The sequence below is a fragment of the Ictalurus furcatus genome, chromosome 27 (genome assembly GCF_023375685.1).
Source record: "Ictalurus furcatus strain D&B chromosome 27, Billie_1.0, whole genome shotgun sequence".
Lineage (NCBI taxonomy): Eukaryota > Metazoa > Chordata > Actinopteri > Siluriformes > Ictaluridae > Ictalurus > Ictalurus furcatus.
Window position 1 is genome coordinate 1306454 of NC_071281.1, and position 19683 is coordinate 1326136.

At 42.0% G+C, this 19683-nt stretch overlaps 1 protein-coding gene across 1 annotated transcript in view; it reads right to left on the bottom strand.

The window, feature by feature from the left end:
• The window catches only part of ptpn4b (protein tyrosine phosphatase non-receptor type 4b), a 36046-nt gene extending 23098 nt beyond the window's left edge, over positions 1-12948 (bottom strand). Inside the window, exons 1-4 of the mRNA XM_053616985.1 lie at positions 12676-12948; positions 5705-5859; positions 3229-3336; positions 2089-2131 (exon numbers count right to left, since the gene is read on the bottom strand). Of these exons, the coding sequence (XP_053472960.1) occupies positions 2089-2131; positions 3229-3336; positions 5705-5842 (289 nt within the window). The 5' untranslated portion in view covers positions 5843-5859; positions 12676-12948. The remainder of the gene's footprint in view (positions 1-2088; positions 2132-3228; positions 3337-5704; positions 5860-12675) is intronic.
• Between the last annotated feature and the right edge of the window lie 6735 nt (positions 12949-19683).

A 19683-nucleotide genomic window follows, 5' to 3' on the forward strand; every position in this document is an offset into this window, starting at 1 on the left:
AAGACAAAACAAAACAACCAGTGATCAGACATTTACTCTGGGGACAAGACTAACAGTAGATATAAAAGTCTACACGTCACTGTTAAAACCGCAGAGGTTCCGTGTGTGAAAATTACACAAAGATAAAATCATGTCCGATCTTTTCCCAGCTTTAATATTCGATTCGATTCAATTGTATTTGTGTAGCGCTTTTAACAACGGACGTTGTCTCGAAGCAGCTTTACAGAAACATATAAACACAGGATGGAGATTTTAAGTGTGTGAATTTATCCCTATTGAGCGAGACGGTGGTGACGGTGGTGAGGAAAAACTCCCTGAGATGATACGAGGAAGAAACCTTGAGAGGAACCGGGCTCAGAAGGAACCCGTCCTCATCTGGGTAACGACGGATAGTGTGAAAGTAAAAGAAAGGTCATTATGATATAACAACCAATGGAGTTCAAGTGAAAAATATTGAATAAGTAATGGCTGAATAATAACGGCTACTTTTCTAAAGCACCTTTTGCTTGTAATACGGCACAATTTCCGACTGTATTCCACTCGTCCTTGCAAAAATGCTCCAGATCCATCAAATTGCGAGGGGGATCCCTTTTTCTTCATTCCACAGCTTTTCGATAAGATTTCGGTCTGGTCTACGACTGAGCCGTTTCAAAACCTCGATCATCTTTTTATCTATTTGTGGACTCGGATTTGTGCTCTGGGTCGTTATCGTGCTGGAAGGCGAAATTTTTCGTCACGTTCGGCTGTCCGGTAACGGAGCTGAAGGCGGATGCAAGTGCAGGTTGGGTAGTTTTAATACAAAAGACAAGTCCAAGGGATCAGACAGAAGTCAATACACACAGACAGGCAGAGGTCAATCCAATCCAGACGAGGCAAGGTAATACGACGAGGTCAAAAGACAAGGTATCAAGGCTTGGTAACGGCAGAGACGAAACGCAGCTGAGTGTATTACTTTGCGAAGACATTGTGTACGAGAGCCTCTTAAGTAGTGTGGTGATACTCCGCGTGATTGGGAACAGTCCTCAGGAGAAGGTGTCCGTGTGTTCGACTGGGAGTTGAAGTCGTCGGCCATGTTTGTCATTCGTGGTGCATTCTGGGATATGGAGTCGCTAGTTTGCGACTAACAGAGGCCTGTAGATTTTGTGTCAGAATGGATTGTTATACGGAGACGTGCAGGATTCGATTGATCTTTACTTGAGCCACAGTCCAAGTTGAAGAGAAGCAGCCGCGTAGCATGATGCTGCCACCACCATGCTTCACCGCAAGTATGGAGTTCTTCGGTTGATAAACTCTCTTGTTTCTGAACGCATTTTGTTTGCCACATGGTTTGGGATGATTTAGGCTTGAATTTTTTTTTTTTTTTTTTTTTGAGAAAGGGCGTTCCGTCTAGCCCCCCTACACCCATAGCCGAGACATGTGAAGAATACAGTGTCCAGTACTTGGCAGAGTTCCTGCAGCTCCTTTAACGTTGCTGTAGGTCTGTTGGCCGCCTCCCTGATAAGTTTTCATCTTGTCCTTTCATTTATTTTAGAGGGACGTCCTTATCGCGCCGTTTCATGGTACATCTAACGTTTTGGAGATTATTTTGTACCCGGCTCCGGATCGATACCTTCCGACAACGAGATCCTGTACAGGCTTTGTAAGCTCTTTGCAGACCGTGGCTTCAGCAGTCAGATGAAACCAAGAAGATGATGTTTAGATGTTGAAATCCTGCAGTAATGGCTGATCTTAATTTGGTGATAATCAGAATGTTTAAATGATGACAGGTCTATGATAAATACTTCTGAATGAGTTTGAAGGCGATTGGTTCATTCTGAGCATAGGGTGAAAGGGTGGTTATTGTAAGTTGTTTTTTTTTCCTTTTCCTTAAAATGTTTGTTTTTTCACGTGAATGTTGTTGGTTGCTAGATCACGTTAAAGCTGGTAAACGATCTGTCATGGTTTATCTTGGTTAAAAAAAAAATTTACATCACAAAACCCTGTGGTTTTACCATTATATATATATATATATATATATATATGTATATATGTGACTTTTTATATCCCCTGTAAATGATTTTAAGAACGAAAGCAACTTATTTCACCTACTTTTCAGCTGTTTCCTGATCGGTTTACTCGGATCCAGCCACCTCTATAAAATAATACAACAAAGGAAAGACTGTGTGGTCAATTTCAGTGCGCACTTTTCTTTTGGGATCGATATTGGTTCAAGTGTGAAATACATGGTAAAACATTTCATCGCTTCGAAATAACATTCATCAGAATCTATGAATTATGCATGTGGTGTTCTTTGGCTTCCGCTGTGCTGTTAAGGCTGTTGTATCAGTTACAAACCGCTGGAGTGTGACGTGACCGGAGACTCAACGCCGACTGGTCAGGTTAGTCTGTGTGTGTGTGTGAGAGAGAGAGTGTGTGTGTCGGTCCTTTCATCCATCCATGCATAAGAACATGCCCTAAGAAGATTTCTATTGTTCCCAGATTGTCTGCCATTCTCACCCATCATACGAGAGCTAGGAAACGGGAAGGGTGAAGGCTAACACGCGCTTCCTCCGTGACCGCCAACCTCCACATCTTTTAGAACTGCTGCTCACGCGCCATCGCTTGGTAGTGTAACTATGGCGAACGTGCTATCCGCCCTCTTCCTCATACGCAAACTTACGGGTTCGTAAATGCCCATGATTGGCTAGTGTCATTTTGCGCTATTTGGACTCCCGGCCGTGGATGTCTGTGGCAACGTTGGGATTCAAACTCACGACCTCTGGAAGATCACGCTTTTCCGTTGCACCGCAAGTGTGAATTTTTGCCTTTGAATGAGTAAATATGAAACTACATATCGGGTAAATATGAATATCTATTTATTTTTTTAAATTTGGTGTGTTCATGTGCGTTTTATGCTGGGAAGGAATGCTTGATGAGAAAGGAACCCTTTGTGTGTGCTAGCACATCTCTCCATCCGTCAACCAATCTAACCGTCCGATTCATTCTACCACCCGTCAATGTGTGCGCACTGAGTGAGACCCGAGATTTAACCACGGGGAGGTATGAAAGAGTCACGTGTGTCTGTGTACATGTACTTTCACCAATCCATTCATCCGTCCATGTGTGTGTTTCATTACGGAGAAGAACTTTTATTTTACCAGGGCAAGCTTCACTGAGAACACCATGTGTCTGTGTGTGTGTGTGTGTGTGTGTGTGTGTGTGTGTGTGTGTGTGTTTTATACGGCTTGCCTGGCTGTCCGAGGAGTCGTCAGTGATCTGAAGTCCGAAATAGTCTTGCTCTGTCAGTTCCAGATGTTTAAACACTGCATCCAGTAAGACCTGACCCTGATCCTGCTTCTACAGGGAAAGAGAGAGAGAGAGAGATGGAGAGAGAGAGAGAGAGAGAGAGAGAAAGAGAGAGAAGAGAGTCATTTGTAGTCACTTGTAGCTGCTGAGAGTTTAAGCTGTAATGACGCAAAATTCCCAGATCAGAGTGGTGAGACACAACACACTACAACGCATACTAATCTACATTAATTTATGTAAATGTATGTTAATGTGTGCACTTTGGCGCGTTGACCACAATTGAGGGATTGGGGGGGGTTAGGGATTCTTCTCCATTTGCTACTAGGACACAATTAACAGGGTTCAAAAAAATCTGCTCAATGTGTGTGGCTGTAACGGTGACGGGGCGAGTCATTTTAAATAACACAACTCAAAAGGGATCACTGCAACATTGGCATGTGAGGAGGTGTCAGTGGTGGGATCGCTAAAACGCCTCTCGTAATCACTACGTAATCGTCTCATTTCGTTTATCTGAACTGATCAGGATTATCTGATATATATATATATATATTTTGTTGCACAGGTGTGTCGTGTTCGATTGATTGTTTTAACAGCTCTGAATGTCTACTCTTGGTTTGAACCCTGTAGAGACATGTGCATTTGTTGTTAAAACGAATAAACCAACATGAAGACCAGAGAGCTGTCTATGGGAGAAAAGCAAGCCACTGTTGAGAAAAGCTGAGAAAAGAAGGAAAATACATCAGAGCCATTGCACAAGCATTGGGCATAGCCAATACAACCAGTTGCAAAAGATGTCTTGAAAAAGAAAGAAACCACTGGTGCGATAACAACCAGACATGGAACGGGTCGGCCGAGGAAAACAACAGCAGATGATGACAGAAACATTGTGCGAGCTGTGAAGAAAAACCCACCAAAACAAAAACAGTCAGTGGCAGTACCAACATGATCCACAGGGCGGGGTTGGGGGGTGGTAAAGCAAACCACCGTTCGAAGAAGACTTCCAGAGCAGAGATATCGAAGCCGTACCACAAGATGCAAACCACTCATCGGCAGAAAGAATCAGAAATCCAGATTGGAATTCACAAAGAAATACAGAGATGAGCCACAAAAGTTCTGGAACCGAGATGAACCTCTACCAAAGTGATGGAAAGGTCAAAGTGTGGAGAAAGAAAGGATCTGCTCGTGATCCAGAACATACAAGCTCATCTGTGAAGCATGGTGGAGGTAGCGTCATGGCTTGGGCTTGCATCGCTGCTTCTGGAACATTCTCACTAATCTTTATTGACGATGAACTCATGATGGTAGCAGCAGAATGAATTCAGAAGCTTACAGGAACATTCGGCGTGCCAATTTACAGAGAAATGCATCCAATCTAACAGGGAGGAACATCATCATGCAGCAAGACAACGACCCAAAACACACTGCCAGCTCAACACAGGACTTCATCAATGGGAAAACGTGGAAGGTTTTGGACCGGCCAAGTCAATCACCAGATTTGAACCAAATGGAGCAGCATTTCACCTCCTGAAGAGGAGACTGACGGGAAAACCATTCAATTTTATTTGTATGGCGCTTTTAACAATGGACATTGTCTCAGAGAAGCTTTACAGAAACATATAAACACAGGATGGAGATTTTAAGTGTGTGAATTTATCCCTATTGAGCGAGCCGGTGGTGACGGTGGTGAGGAAAAACTCCCTGAGATGATACGAGGAAGAAACCTTGAGAGGATCCAGACTCAGAAGGGAACCCGTCCTCATCTGGGTAACGACGCATAGTGTGAAAGTAAAAGAAAGTTCATTATGGTTTAATATGAAGTCTGTTTGTTGAACTAGTCCACTGTTCACTAAAGGAGACCTGAGTGTAGGACTGTATGTAGTAATTGCAGTCCCAAGGCCATCGCAGCAACCGTAGCCCCAGCAACCACAGCGAGAACGTTCATGTGGATCTGAGGTCCAAAACCATTTCCATGGTACTTCAAGCGGTACCATCCTAAGCAACCTCCATGCTGTAGCCTCCAGTTGATGAGAGCTCCATCCAGATGTAGGGCATCAGGATGGATCAGGCAGGTCCGGAGAGCAGAAAGGGTCAGGATCACTGCCATCTCCATAATATCATGTGTGGCTCGACAGACTCGACTTTAAAACGGTTTGTTTTGGTCTGCTACCAAAGATGCCATAACACATCTAGATGTAAATATCCGGAAATGAAAGCTGAAATTCTGATCTATCGTTTCATCTTTTGATCTCAAACCCAAATATGTCTTCAGTGTGTAACAAAATCAAAAGAATTAGCCTTGCTGTTCCAATACTTTCAGATGGGACTGTGTATTAGAAAATTTCATTTTGCTGACAGGAGTGCATATGTGTGTGTGTGTGTGTGTGTGTGTGTGTGTGTGTGTGTGTGTGTGTTTACTTACATTCGCTCTGAATTCTTGCACCGTGTTGTCCAGCAGCAAAACGTTACACAACACCTGTGAGCTCGGTCTGTCTCGTGCCACTTCAGAGTCTCCCACATCGGAGCTTCGGCCAGCAGGCAACCGGAAGCGTGCTGTCATTACTGTCCCCACGCCGTCTGCCAAAGACGTACAACCGCCATGAGTGCGTACGAGACACAAAAGACATTTACTTCGAGTATGACTTTAGTCGGATTATAATAGTCGGGTCATCAACAATCGCTGTTTACATGCTAGTTTATCAATCAGAGTATCGTCTTAATCGGGTTCATATGGGATTATTGTTGTCCACGTAAACGTACTGAATGTCAGGGTGCTAACGGTAGCTCTGCTTCGCGTCTGCCCGCATCGCATCGCACAACCTCGGTGCTGATTATTTGACCGTAACAGCGTGTTATAATAAATAATAATAGTAGTCTCAGTGTGCTGTAATATTAACACACACAAACCTAACGCTGTCCTGTCTCTGAGCAAGCATTATCCTGAGCAGGACACACTATGTTCCCTCTTTATACCATACAGTGTTCCCTCATTCTAGTGTATTTCAGTGTGTACAGGCTACGCACCGCCTTTCTGCTACTCGTTATGACAAAGCTGGAACTAATCACCACGGGGCGAAACTGAGAGGAGCTTTTGCCGTGACGTCATCAGAGACAATCCTACACGTTCTCACACGGCCCTGCAATGCTCGATTTCTCTGAAAACGGTCTCATTTTTGTTTTGTTTTGTTTTGTTTGTATTTTCAACACGGAATCGTATGTGGGTATGCACATTTCCATACCACGGTGAGCCATCTGTGCTACGCTACTGGACTGTTTCTTTTCAACTGACGGTAGCGATTTAGAAAAGGTATCAAAAACGTACCATTACTGAAGGAATGAATGGAATGTAATGAATTATAATCTAATTATAAAGGCAGCGCACGCAACACCGAGGACACGGTTTTATAGACTGTCGACTCTATTAGCTTAAAGAAATGTCCTAAAGCATTAATGACCATATATTTATGAATTACACAATCTTTGCCAACTGAACAAAAAGCAATTAGTGAGAAGTAATTAACGCACCACGTTTTCAAGGTGTTCTCATTTCAGCCCATCACTAGGAATCAGATAAGGTGCAATCTCCGGTCCTGACATATTATATATATATATATATATAAAATTCCATGATAATTGCTTGAGTCACTGTTTGACATTAGTACCTGCTGTACGTTGTTAAGTGCAGTTACAGTACAGTATATGATGACTCAGTGTGCATTAGCTGATGTTTGTAATTAGCTAGGTAGGTAGACTATACCCTATTTACCCACCTACAGCGGAGGCCATATTTTACAGACTCCTAGACATTCAAACTCAATTTTTCACAGCTATTACCATACCATTTCCTGTGTCGTGTCAATTAGCGTAGCTCCTTTGTTTTACATAAGAGGTCATTTGACAATAATATATCCAAGAGACCCAGATTTTCCGGAAGTCAAACCTTTACATACACTTTGTTAGTATTTGGTGGGACTAACTTGAATCAGAACACTTTGGGGTAGCCTTTCACAAGCTTCTCATTAATCGCACCGATTTCTCACCGCATGCCTGTGCGAAGTGCGCAAAGGTTTTGTACCCAACATGTACACAATAAAACACGGCCTACGTAGGACGTTCGCGTAGGGCGAGTGAGAGTGAGCTTACAAGTGCTACCAGCTATTCTGCATCAAAATAAAAAGCCATTTGGGTTTAACAGCTTAATAATGGTTACGTTATGGGTTCAACCTCAGAAATGGTAAACGTCGGCTTTAAAACCAACACAGAGTACTCTCGGGTCTGTAAAGCCGATCGCAGACAAAAGAAAGCAAGCCATTACAGATAAAATTACAGAATCCATAGCGATGCGCATTATCGTAATGAGACGCAAGGCGTTTAAAAGATTAATCGAGACACTGGAGCGCGGTTACTCCATCCCTAAGCTTCTCAGAAGCCCCTTATTTGTATGCACAGCAATCCTCAGGACCAAGTTCTAACCCAGAAAAGAAGCTCTACAGCAGTGAGTTGAATAAAGCTCAACTCAATTCAGATATTCAACAGTCAGTGTCCATTTCATCATCCAAGGACGAGAGAAACGAGACGAAAACATTGGACGGGCAGCGGGAAAGTCAGGTCAGTTTTCTGCCATGGGAAACTCCTATAGGACTTTGCATTTTGCAATTTCTTAATAACATGACGTTTATCTGAACGTGAGGAAACAACTGTTTATAGCTGTTATAAGGTAAGTGACAAAAGGAACTAATGAGCTTCGTAGATGTTCAACAACATTAAGTGTGACTATATAAAGAGATCAAATGTACGAGTCAGTCTAGGCCTGTGCCTAGTGAAGGTGAAGGGGTGACAGTTACTTATGTTATGTTTGAATCCAGAATCCTAAAGGGATCTTCTGCTTGTTCTTTGTGTGGGGGTTGTGTTTAAAGGTTTTCTACAGAACCTCAGTGTTTCCAATTTAAAGAGGATCCCAAGTATAATCCTTTAAAGAAACGAAAACCCTTCACTATCCATAAAGAAAACACTAAGAAACCCCTCGTTCAAGAAAGCTTCAAGAAACTTTCCAAGAATCATCAAGAAACAGAAAGAAGATGGTTCTCCCAGCCGCTTCTGCACGCAAGTCTCCTTCTGAGAAGGTGGAACTTATACGTTCTCAGCACGCAGACAGTGAGCAAAGGTCAGCAGCATGTTCTTAACCTGTTCACAAATAACTTACCAGAGGCTCTTTCAAAGCTGTGGGCACAGTGCCAATACGTCAGCATTAGTTTTTCTTTAACATACCCTGAGCATGTTTTCAGGCCAGGTATCTAGGGTCACATATACCGTGAATAGCTCCAGCAAGACAAGTTTATCTCATGCTATTACACCCTTGTAATTCGAAAAAAACAACACCACCACTCACTACACACTATACACTCAGTATACTTGCACTACCTTCACTACCCCTGCAATACCCTCACTACCCCTGCAATACCCTCCCTATACCTGCGATACCCTCACTACCCCGGTAATACCCTCACTACCCCTGCGATACCCTCACTACCCCTGCGATACCCTCACTATACCTGCGATACCCTCACTACCCCTGCGATACCCTCACTATACCTGCAATACCCTCACTACCCCTGCGATACCCTCACTATACCTGCGATACCCTCACTATACCTGCGATACCCTCACTAACCCGGTAATACCCTCACTACCCCTGCAATACCCTCCCTATACCTGTGATACCCTCACTATACCTGCAATACCCTCACTACCCCTGCGATACCCTCACTATACCTGCAATACCCTCACTACCCCTGCAATACCCTCACTATACCTGCGATACCCTCACTATACCTGCGATACCCTCACTAACCCGGTAATACCCTCACTACCCCTGCAATACCCTCCCTATACCTGTGATACCCTCACTATACCTGCGATACCCTCACTACCCCTGCGATACCCTCACTATACCTGCAATACCCTCACTACCCCTGCAATACCCTCACTATACCTGCGATACCCTCACTATACCTGCGATACCCTCACTAACCCGGTAATACCCTCACTACCCCTGCAATACCCTCCCTATACCTGTGATACCCTCACTATACCTGCAATACCCTCACTACCCCGGTAATACCCTCACTACCCCTGCAATACCCTCACTATACCTGCAATACCCTCACTATACTTGCGATACCCTCACTATCCCGGTAATAACCTCACTACCCCTGCAATACCCTCCCTATACCTGCGATACCCTCCTTATACCTGCGATACCCTCACTACCCCTGCGATACCCTCACTATACCTGCAATACGCTCACTACCCCTGCAATACCCTCACTACCCCTGCAATACCCTCACAAACCCCGGTAATACCTTCACTACCCCTGCAATACCCTCCCTATAACTCCGATACCCTCAGTACCCCGGTAATACCCTCCCTAACCCCGCAACACACTCACTATACCTGCAATACCCTCCCTACCCCTACAATACCCTCACTACCCCTGCAATACCCTCCCTATACCTGCACTACCCTCACAAACCCCGCAATACCCTCCCTATACCCGCAATATCCTCCCTATACCTTCGATACCCTCACTACCCCAGTAATACCTTCACTACCCCTGCAATACCCTCCCTATGCCTGTTAAAATGTGTACAGATATATCACGAAGAAATATAAAGCTCGGAAAGAAGTAGCAGAGATGGTTGGTGCCTCTGGTGAGTGTACATCGCTAGTACAGTTTGCTTTGAGAATCTGTCAGTGAAGCTAGCATGGAGTCTAGCAAGTCTAACGCTGGGGACACGGTGGCGTAGTGGTGAGCAGGTCTGCCTTGCACCTCCATGGCTGGGGGTTCGAATACCACCTCCGCCCTGTGTGCCTGCAGAGTTGGGGGGTTTCCTCTGGTTTCCTCCTAGAGTCCAAAGACATGCGTTGTACACTGATTAGCATTTACAAAACTGTCCATATAGTGTGCGACTGTGTCCTGCAATGGGTTGGCAGCCCGTCCAGGGTGTCCCTCAACTTGTGCCCCTCCGAGTTCCCTGGGATAGGCTCCAGGCTCCCTGTGTAGGATAAGCGGTATAAGCTAGTTTCTACCTGAAACTATAACAACATTAGTGGTCATCGCTACATGCCCACAAGAGACAAACTACATTAGGGATTTGTCGCTTGCTCGTGTGATTCTACGTTTTGTGATATTATATTACAATACCTAATTTCTGTTCACGCACAAAGCTGGTACTGTGGATGGATGCTTCATTATAGAAAAGAAACATCTAGCACTGGTTTAAAAGAGCAGTATTGATTTAAATATTGGTCCAAGAGACATGCTAATTTCAAAAGGTTGAGACGTTAGCTACAGTACGCACATCGTACGAACAGAGCATTACGAAGAATAATGTACCATAAAGCCAATCCAAAATGGAACCACTGCACTAACAGGTACAAGCAAAAGTGACACTCCATGACAAAAAAAAAAAGGTTAGAGGTATTTATTGCAAATATGCTGACATGCCCAATTAAAGCTTGTTAATACCACGTTCTGTTACTGTAGCTTGCCATCCTTGGTTTCTTTTTACAGGCAACTCTTCTGTACAGGGCGAGCATTCTGAACACCCAGTGGACAGCTGTCCAAACAACAGGAGGTCACGCTGGTTGACCTTTTAGGAGCCATGCCGTGACCTCCTATCAGAAATACTGCCAATCCAGCAGTGCCACTCGAAAACTCTTATTAGTATGGTATATATACACACAGTGTAAATACATATTTACGGTATACTTTTCTGTCTCGGCTTTTCATTTTAAAAGCAGATGCTTCGCTACTGACGTGCCGCCATCTTGGATTTCTGCCATATTGGAACTTTGCGACACGGACAAGCCGTTTCGTTTCTCTCAAGTCGGAAGTTAAACGGATCTCGAATCCGTATTACATTACGTAAGCTGCACTCACAAACTCTGTCTTTAATTAAAAGACCGATGGCGAACTTTCCGCCGATTTCAAGTCCGTTCGTGCTGAAGAACTGGATGGCGTCATGCTTTAAAAAGGGAAACGTGCCGGTCCTGAGCCGGAGTCCTACCGCGATTAATAAACAACATGATGTAAACAGTCGCACGGCAACAATAACTGATGATCGTTTTAATCTGTCCTAATACGACCCTGTGGGTCTAATGCTAATTTGCGACAGGTAGTAATCACGCCACGGTTAGATTATAATCTTACTGTGTGTGTGTGTGTGTGTGTGTGTGTGTGTGTGTGTGTGTGTGAGAGAGAGAGAGAGAGAGAGATCCCTCAGTTGCCATAAGAAGCCACACACAGATCTTGCATTCCTCAGGGACCCAGGATGGGTCCACACTCCAGATGACTGTACTGTACCATGTGTCCTCAAACCCCCCCGTTATTCCCTTTACTAGGCTTTCTCTGAATGAAACGGAGAAAGGGCACACCCAATATATATATATATATATATAAAGAACACAGATATTAGGGCGGACAAACTCATTCCATCTGGACCGTTTGTATCATTGTGTAAAGTATTCTTTTATACACAATCTATCAGAGTGGATGTTCCATCAAAGAAGGTCTCTGTCTGCACACACACACACACACACCTAACAATAGGTATCTCACAGCAACATTGGTTACTTCCTGCCCACCCTACATCAACGGAGGGCCGAGAACAGCAACAATCTCTCCTGAACCCTCCGTTTTCCTCAAATGCAGGCAAATGCGTGAATATATTTACACCTCTGCTTTGGACTTGAGTCTTCCCAAATGATGAGATGAACAGGGCAGGTGCTGCATTAGAGTGCGCACCTAGACCGAGGAGCCCAGCGAGGTGATGTCATCCGTTCAGCTGAAAGAGGCGTGCATGTCCAAGAATCCAGTGCTGTAAATAAGAACACCTACAGTGTTCGTACAAGTCCAAGTGGACAACTATTAACTCTGGACGCAATCCATTAAAGCCAGATGAGGATCTCTCCACCTTGGGAAGATTTTTACATATGTGGTGTTGTATGTGTTGGCATGCAAGATGGGCACAGCATTACATAATGGACAGACTGGGTAAATATGCTGTTGGCCAGTAACAGAGGACTGTGTGGTGGGAAGAATCATTTCTAGATGATGTAATGTGGCATACGTGCATGCATGCAGAAAGACGAGAAAGCAGGCTGAGAGAGAGAGAGAGAGAGAGAGAGAGAGAGACTGCAGGTGCACCTTGCAACCGAGCAATTTTGGAAAAAATGAAGCTGCACTATGCAATCATGCAACGTGATTGAAAAGGCGTTCAGAAATCCTGATTCATTCAAAAGCATCAGAGAACCTTCAGAGATTCTTGCAAAAAAAAAAAAAACAACAATCAGAGAACCTGATTCATGCAGAACAGTGAAAGCAGTCCTCACCGTCATATACAGGTCCGAGAGAGTCCAGATGATGAAAAATGGTGATGAGGATGCAGCTGTGATGAGAGGAATAAGGAAAGCCGGAGGCAGAGTGAAGGACGACGCGCTGATCATCCGCTGCAAAACCGAAAAAGCCCCATTTGCTCTCCTAAAACAGGGCCAGCAGCATTCACACACGCGTGCACGCGCGCACGCACGCGCGCACAGCGCAAGACAGAAATAATCCCTCGTGCGTCTAGTCTCTCCTTTACAGAAATTCACGCCGTCACTCCTTGCCACATTATGCTAATTGATTTGTTGTTTTGTTTGTTTGTTTTTTGTTGTTTTTTTGTACCCTCTGACCAGTGGTATGTACACATTGCTGTATTAGCAGCTGAATTGCAGCGGCGCTAACATGGCGCAAACGCCCCGCGCACCCACACGTTGACAGCGGAGCAGGCGGGGCTTGAAGCGGGGGGCGTGGTTTGAAGCGCGATGGGGGGCGGGGCTTCCATGTCTTAAACAGCTAAACGTAAATATTAATAGTAATAATAATAATAATAATTAAACAAATGACATATAAAATCCTGTATTAAATAGTATGTTTAAAAAACCCGTTTACTATTATTATTAAAAAATATTATTATTATTATTAAAACCGACACTTAAGAGATTGTTGTATCCGTGCATAGAAGTTCTGTTTCTTAGCAACCAAAGCTTCCTGTTAACGGACTACATTGTGTATTGTAAATATTATTCATAATAAATGAATTCACGTGTTTATTGAACACGGGATTTGAGTATATTGTTGCTGTCTTCATGAAATCAACTGTAACGCATACCCTCGAGTGGCCTATTGCCTTAAGGTGGACCACAAGTTTTCCTAATTACCATGTTGAAATACTGTTTATTAAGGTCGTATCAGATTAGGCCTTGTACCTAGTTTCTGTCTTCTGCCTGTCTTTGCATGAATATATATATATTTTTTTAAAAGTGCACATCAGAAAAACTTGTCTGTTTATGGTTGTACATACTCAATCAAAATATTCGGAGGTGTTTTTTGTTTTTTTTTGCAGGCCTACTCGCCGTTCCACCTTAAATGATTGCACATATGACATTCCGCCTATAGAGGGCAGTCATGAGTGTTTTAATTAATTCATTTGATAATCTATTTATTTATTTATTTATTTTATCCATGTATACAGTATTGCAAAAACGACCTTCAATTAGATAATTATACCACTTGGACAAATGAACTGTTAGTGGAAAACATTTCCTGTCTGAACAATTTTCACTTTTCAAAGAATGATATGCTGAATAAACTGCCTTTATTTTCTTATAGCATCACTGTTCTGATCACAGTTTAAAGGGTTAAAACATCCTGGCCCACCAAATTCCCACTACAGTCTAAAAGAAAATAATTTCCTAAATTAGGTATTTGTGTCTGGTCTGGATCAAACATAATAAAATGTTAAATAAAATGCCTGATTTTCCAATATATTAATATATCCAATGTCCGCATAAACTCACCACAGTGTCAAAAATAAATAAATAAATAAATAAATGTTCAGACTACTGTGTGAAGGGTTAATCATTTTGGGCCACTAACATTTCAGTACAGTCTATTTTACTCTAGAAAGTGTCATAATGTGTTGTTATACAAATAGCTATACACAATTTCCATCTTGGGCCCAAAAAAACAAATTTGTCTTCTTCATCCTTAAAATTACTTCCTAAAATATCTGTCCATCTGTATTAAAAGTCTTTAACTCTGTAGAAGAACATATTCCAAAAATAAGAGTTAGCACTTGAAAAATGTCTGTTATACATTTGGAGCATCAGCAATTTGTAACAGTCAGTAGGTTTTCCAGCAGAGGAAAGTCTTCAGAATAGAGGACCCCCCCCCCATAAAATGTTATGCCTTTGATATGATGACCATACATTGTTAGTGTTTTGTTTACACGTGATCTGGCTCTAAATTTACAATTAGTTAAAAATGCAGTAGTCAGATACTAATACTTTAGAGTAATTAACGTATTGTTATAGCCGCACGTGTTGTGTTGTGTTTGCTGAATGCTTTTTGTGGCCTTCACTCCTGTATCCACACCTCCCAGATTTCCATATGTCTTGGTTAATCTGGCCTGTTAACATAATGCTTATTACGTTTTTAACTCGTTGCTGCTTGTTAAAACTATTGATGGTTAGACAAAAATTCTTGTAGCTTTGAAGCGTATTAGAAAATGGTGCAGCGTCCACTAGTCGCCTCTAGTGGTAAAATACTATTACTACAACCTACTATTACGACAGTACAATAATAATAATAATAATAATAATAATAATAATAATAATAACAACAACAACAATAATAATAATAATAATAATAATAATAATAATTAATAAATAAATAAATAAATAAATAAAAGCTGCAAGTAGCATTTTCAGGGGCCAAGCACCCAGACTCTGTGAGCCACACATTCACAGACACGCTACAATTGTTGTCTAAGCAATCACAGAAGAGCAGAGCCATTTTAGGTATAAATTTTGAAGGGATTCAATAGTGATTTGTAGCTTCAATCATGATGTATGTATGTTTTGACCACGAACACTGGTGGCAGCAGAGTAGCATTGCTGCTGCAGCTGCCATTACTGCTGTGACCTGCGCTGTTGTCTGTTGCTACTTTGACCTGTGGTCATGAATGCTACTGCTCTGACCTGATTTTTTTTCTTCTTGCAATTTAAAAACATCCAAGGTATTTGTGTTTTTTCTCATCAGTCTGGGACTTTTTTCCCCACTTTGTGCAAATATCTGCACCAAAATTCCTTTGATAACTTTTGTGTAGACAGGTCTCAAGATGATGTGAGCCAAATTTGGTGAAGATTGGATAAAATTTGGAGAAGGAGTAGAATGGTCCTGAGGATGCCTACCAAGTTTTGTCAGTGCGCAAAGTCATTGCTGAGATACAGCCTCACTTCCAAATTGACACTTTGCTAACAGATTCGTTTGGAGTATTCAGAATTCTTTTGATAAAGTTTGTGAGGCTTACGCTGAAGATGACGTGTGCCAAATTTGGTGATGATTGGACAAATTTTGTATGACAAGTAGCAAAAAAACTGTTTTTGACAAAATACAAAATGGCAGAAGATTTAATTAGGCAGAAATTGACATCATATGCTGCATTGAACTCATCTCAACACAGGAAATCCAGGGATCCCTGGCTTTCGGACACATGGTTCAAAAGTTATGACCATAAAAATACTTCCATACTAGGCCCAAATTTGACCCAATGGTGGCGCTATAGCATTGGCAGCACTTGGCCCAAATTTGGTCAGAATATACCTTAGACCCTCCCCAATCAGTGTACCAAATTTCACAATTTTTTTAACGGTTCTATGGGCTGCCATAGACACACTAGCCAGAAGAATACTCACACAATGCGGTACTACAAGAAAACAACACATTAAACACACCATTCCAGCCTGAAACACACTCCACTCCCTGGACTTTTGGCTCGACTCTGCCCAGGTACAAGGTGCTGGATCAGGTTTGACTCTACCCTGTGGACTCTACCCCAAAATATGACCATTTCACAGCTTAAAATCCAATCATCTGAAACATGTAGAGGTAGACTGGCAAGCCAGATCTTTTCATATTTTACAGTATTAGAGTGTTTACAGCCACATACCCCTACCAAGACAGCAGGGCTATGTGGCAGCAGGGGTGTGGTTGAATGCAGGCTGTGAATGAGAGGAAGAGTCATGGAGAATTAGCTGGTAATGAATAATGGTCTACGTTTGTACAGTATGTGGTTGATTGCAATCTATTTATGTGCTTCGTTATCTTTTCAGTGGTTGCCAGAGCCTTGCCTTCAGCTGGAAAGTGGGACACTCATTTCATTTTTCATTTGTGACTTTGTTTGTGTCTGTGCTTAAGAGTGCTAAAATGCATCTACTGAACAGCGTCATTCATGAAAAGAACAGTTCCGCTCTCTCCATTTCCTGCCTTCTGGATTCCCATTCTCCACCCCATTGACCAGGGTTATCACACTCATTCGTTACAGACTGTATCAGTGTATAGGGAGCTATTTTTTCCATTTCGTTTTATTACTGTAATCAGGCTTATTTGTTTTCCTTTTATTTGGCACTTTTATCTTCTCTGTATTGTGCGAGACATATATATGTTTCTGTCTGTCCAGTTTTGCTAGAACTACTTGATCGAGTAACGAACAAATGGTACCATTCATTTGATGAGTCATCTACTGTAGTGATTGATTGACTTTGTATGCGTTGACTAATCTTGACAGTTTTAAGGGTTTTAAGTTCTTTTGCATGCTATGAGAAATGCTTTTAGTGTTGTGGGAATTGCTTTCAGAGTTTTGAGAATAGTGTGCCAGGAAACATACCTAGCTAAGAAATTGAGAAAAACTGTCATTTATATTTTTTCTTGTGGTTGACTGCAGCAGAAAATTGATCTCTTTATAGCTGTTAAATATTATTGTTGGCAATATTATTATTACTCATCATTCATCTTCAGTAAGCACTTTCTCCTGGTCGGGGTCGCAGAATCCAGAGCCTTGTCCCTCAACGGGACTCCATGCCATTGCATGGCACCATGCACAGAAACACGTACAAACTCACACTTAGCACACACATTAGCATGTTTTTTTGGCGATAGAAGGAAACCAGGGAACCCGGACGGAACCCTTGCAGACATGGGGAGAACATGCAACATTGTAACTATTAGATACCACTGGGTTATTAATTTATTTATGTTTTTATTTATTTCTTTGTTTGTTTTTGGAGCACTTGCACAAAAACAAATCATGATGGTCAAATATAACAAAGTATAAATTAAACATAACAGCCCCTGCAATTCATTTTCGCAGTAACAGCACCATCTGCTGGCTGAAGTGTTTACTAAGTAACTTGAGACCACATATTTTAATTTGCTGATTTTATTTTAAACTGATTACTTTAATCTGCCCCGGTTGAGAGGTTGTATGTCCATTTTAACCAAAAGCAGAGCACAATAGGCTTCCATGATGATGTCAGTTTACATTTCTGTGGCTGTATCCCAAATAGACCCCGATTGGACACTCAGTGCACTACATATTGGATGAAGCTGCCTTTATTGCGTAGGCTCCCATGCAGTGCACTTATACAAAGAGAGAAGGGGGCTGTTTAGGATACGGCCCATGCGGGGCTGTAAGAGGATTCTGGGAGCAGTCTGCTTGTTACTAGGCAACCTAAGAAGGAGGCATGTTCTGTAGAGGTTCAGTGATATTTCAAAGCAGGTCATTAAAACAGATGGTGTTTCTAGTGAAATTCCATTTACCAAAATAATAATAATAATAATAATAATAATAATAATAATAATAATAAGTTTATAAGACAACATCAGGGTTAAAGCTGGAATTATAGTGGTGCAGAAATCATTAGGAAATTAGATTTCCGGTGAAATTATTGACAAAACATAAACATTTAAATGCCATTTTACATGATACATATACATTCTCAGAAATAAAGGTACCATACTGTACTTTTTCTTGTTGCTGCCATGTATCTTAAGTATCTTTCACCTGGAAACATGAATATAATATTCCTTTAAAAGTCATTTTTGGACGTTAAGGACCAGTGATGGACCTTTAGTCTAAACTCTAATTAACGGTACACCACATGCATCATACCAAGTAAAAAGTACATGCTAAAGGTACATAAGATGTGCACTTGATGGTACCACCCCCAGCAACAGGGAAAAGTACAGTTTGGAATGTTTATTTCTAAGAGTTAAGTGTATGTTCAGTACTTCTTGGGTTTATTCATGTGCCTCTTTTGAAAGCAGTGGTCACCAACCCTGTTCCTGGAGATCTACATTCCTAAAGACTTTAGCTTGAACCATAATCGTGCCCACCTGACAATCTAATCATTGCATTAAGAAGCTCAACCAAAACAGGTGTGTTAGATTTTGGTTGGAGGCAAAACCTGCTGGAAGGTAGAGCTCCAGGAACAGGGTTGGTGATCAGTGATTTGAAGCAACCTAGAAATGAGACAGAATCCAATCTAATCCAAACCCCAGTCAAGCAATTGAGGGCTAAGGACCTCACTCAAAAATCCATCAGTGGTTCAGTTCTGGGATTGGGACTATATTTCAGCCTCTAATGCAGAACTTTAACCATTGAACTTGGGTGTTCTAGGAACACAAATGAAATCTTCTCAAGTCAAATGTGTACTTTCTGCAGCCTATATTTACAGTATAAGCACTGTGACTCACTCTCTTCTGCTGTGGATGTTAAAGATTTGCACTTCCCGATAAACCGTTTATGCCCAAATCTCACTTTGCTATCATGGTTAAGATCACCTGGATACTGAGGATTTGTACCTAAGGACTGCTGCTATAACCATAAAGGATGGGGTGGCTATGGCTCAGGTGGTAGAGTGGGTTGTCCACTTATCATAGGGTTGGCGGTTCGATTCCCAGCCCACATGCTGAAGTGTCCTGGGGTAAGACACTACCCCAAGTTGCTCCCAATGGCAGGCTGGCACCTTGCATGGTGTATGGGTGAATGAGAAACAGTGTAAAGTGCTTTTGTAGAACCACTAAGATTAAAAAGTGCAGACCATTTACCATTTGTGTTCATCCCAGGACTTTTATTCACAATACACTCATACAGAACATCCTTCAAACACACTTAATACTCTACGGAACCTGTACAGTGTAATGATTTATATAATATCTGGTTTCACCAAGGAAAGGTTGGGTTTGTTTTCGAGTCTGGTTCCTCTCAAGGTTTCTTTGTTCCTCATATCAGTTTTTTTTTTCTCCCCCCCTTGCCACTTTCATCTTGTTCATTAGGGATCTACTTATAAATATACACCTGGATTTCTGTAAAGCTGCTTCGTGACAATGTCTACTGTTAAAAGCGTTATATAAATCAGAATAATATGAATAATATGCTATTATATATATATATATATATATATATATATATAAACATTTGCACTCGAGACATTAAACTAGAATTAGCTTAGCTT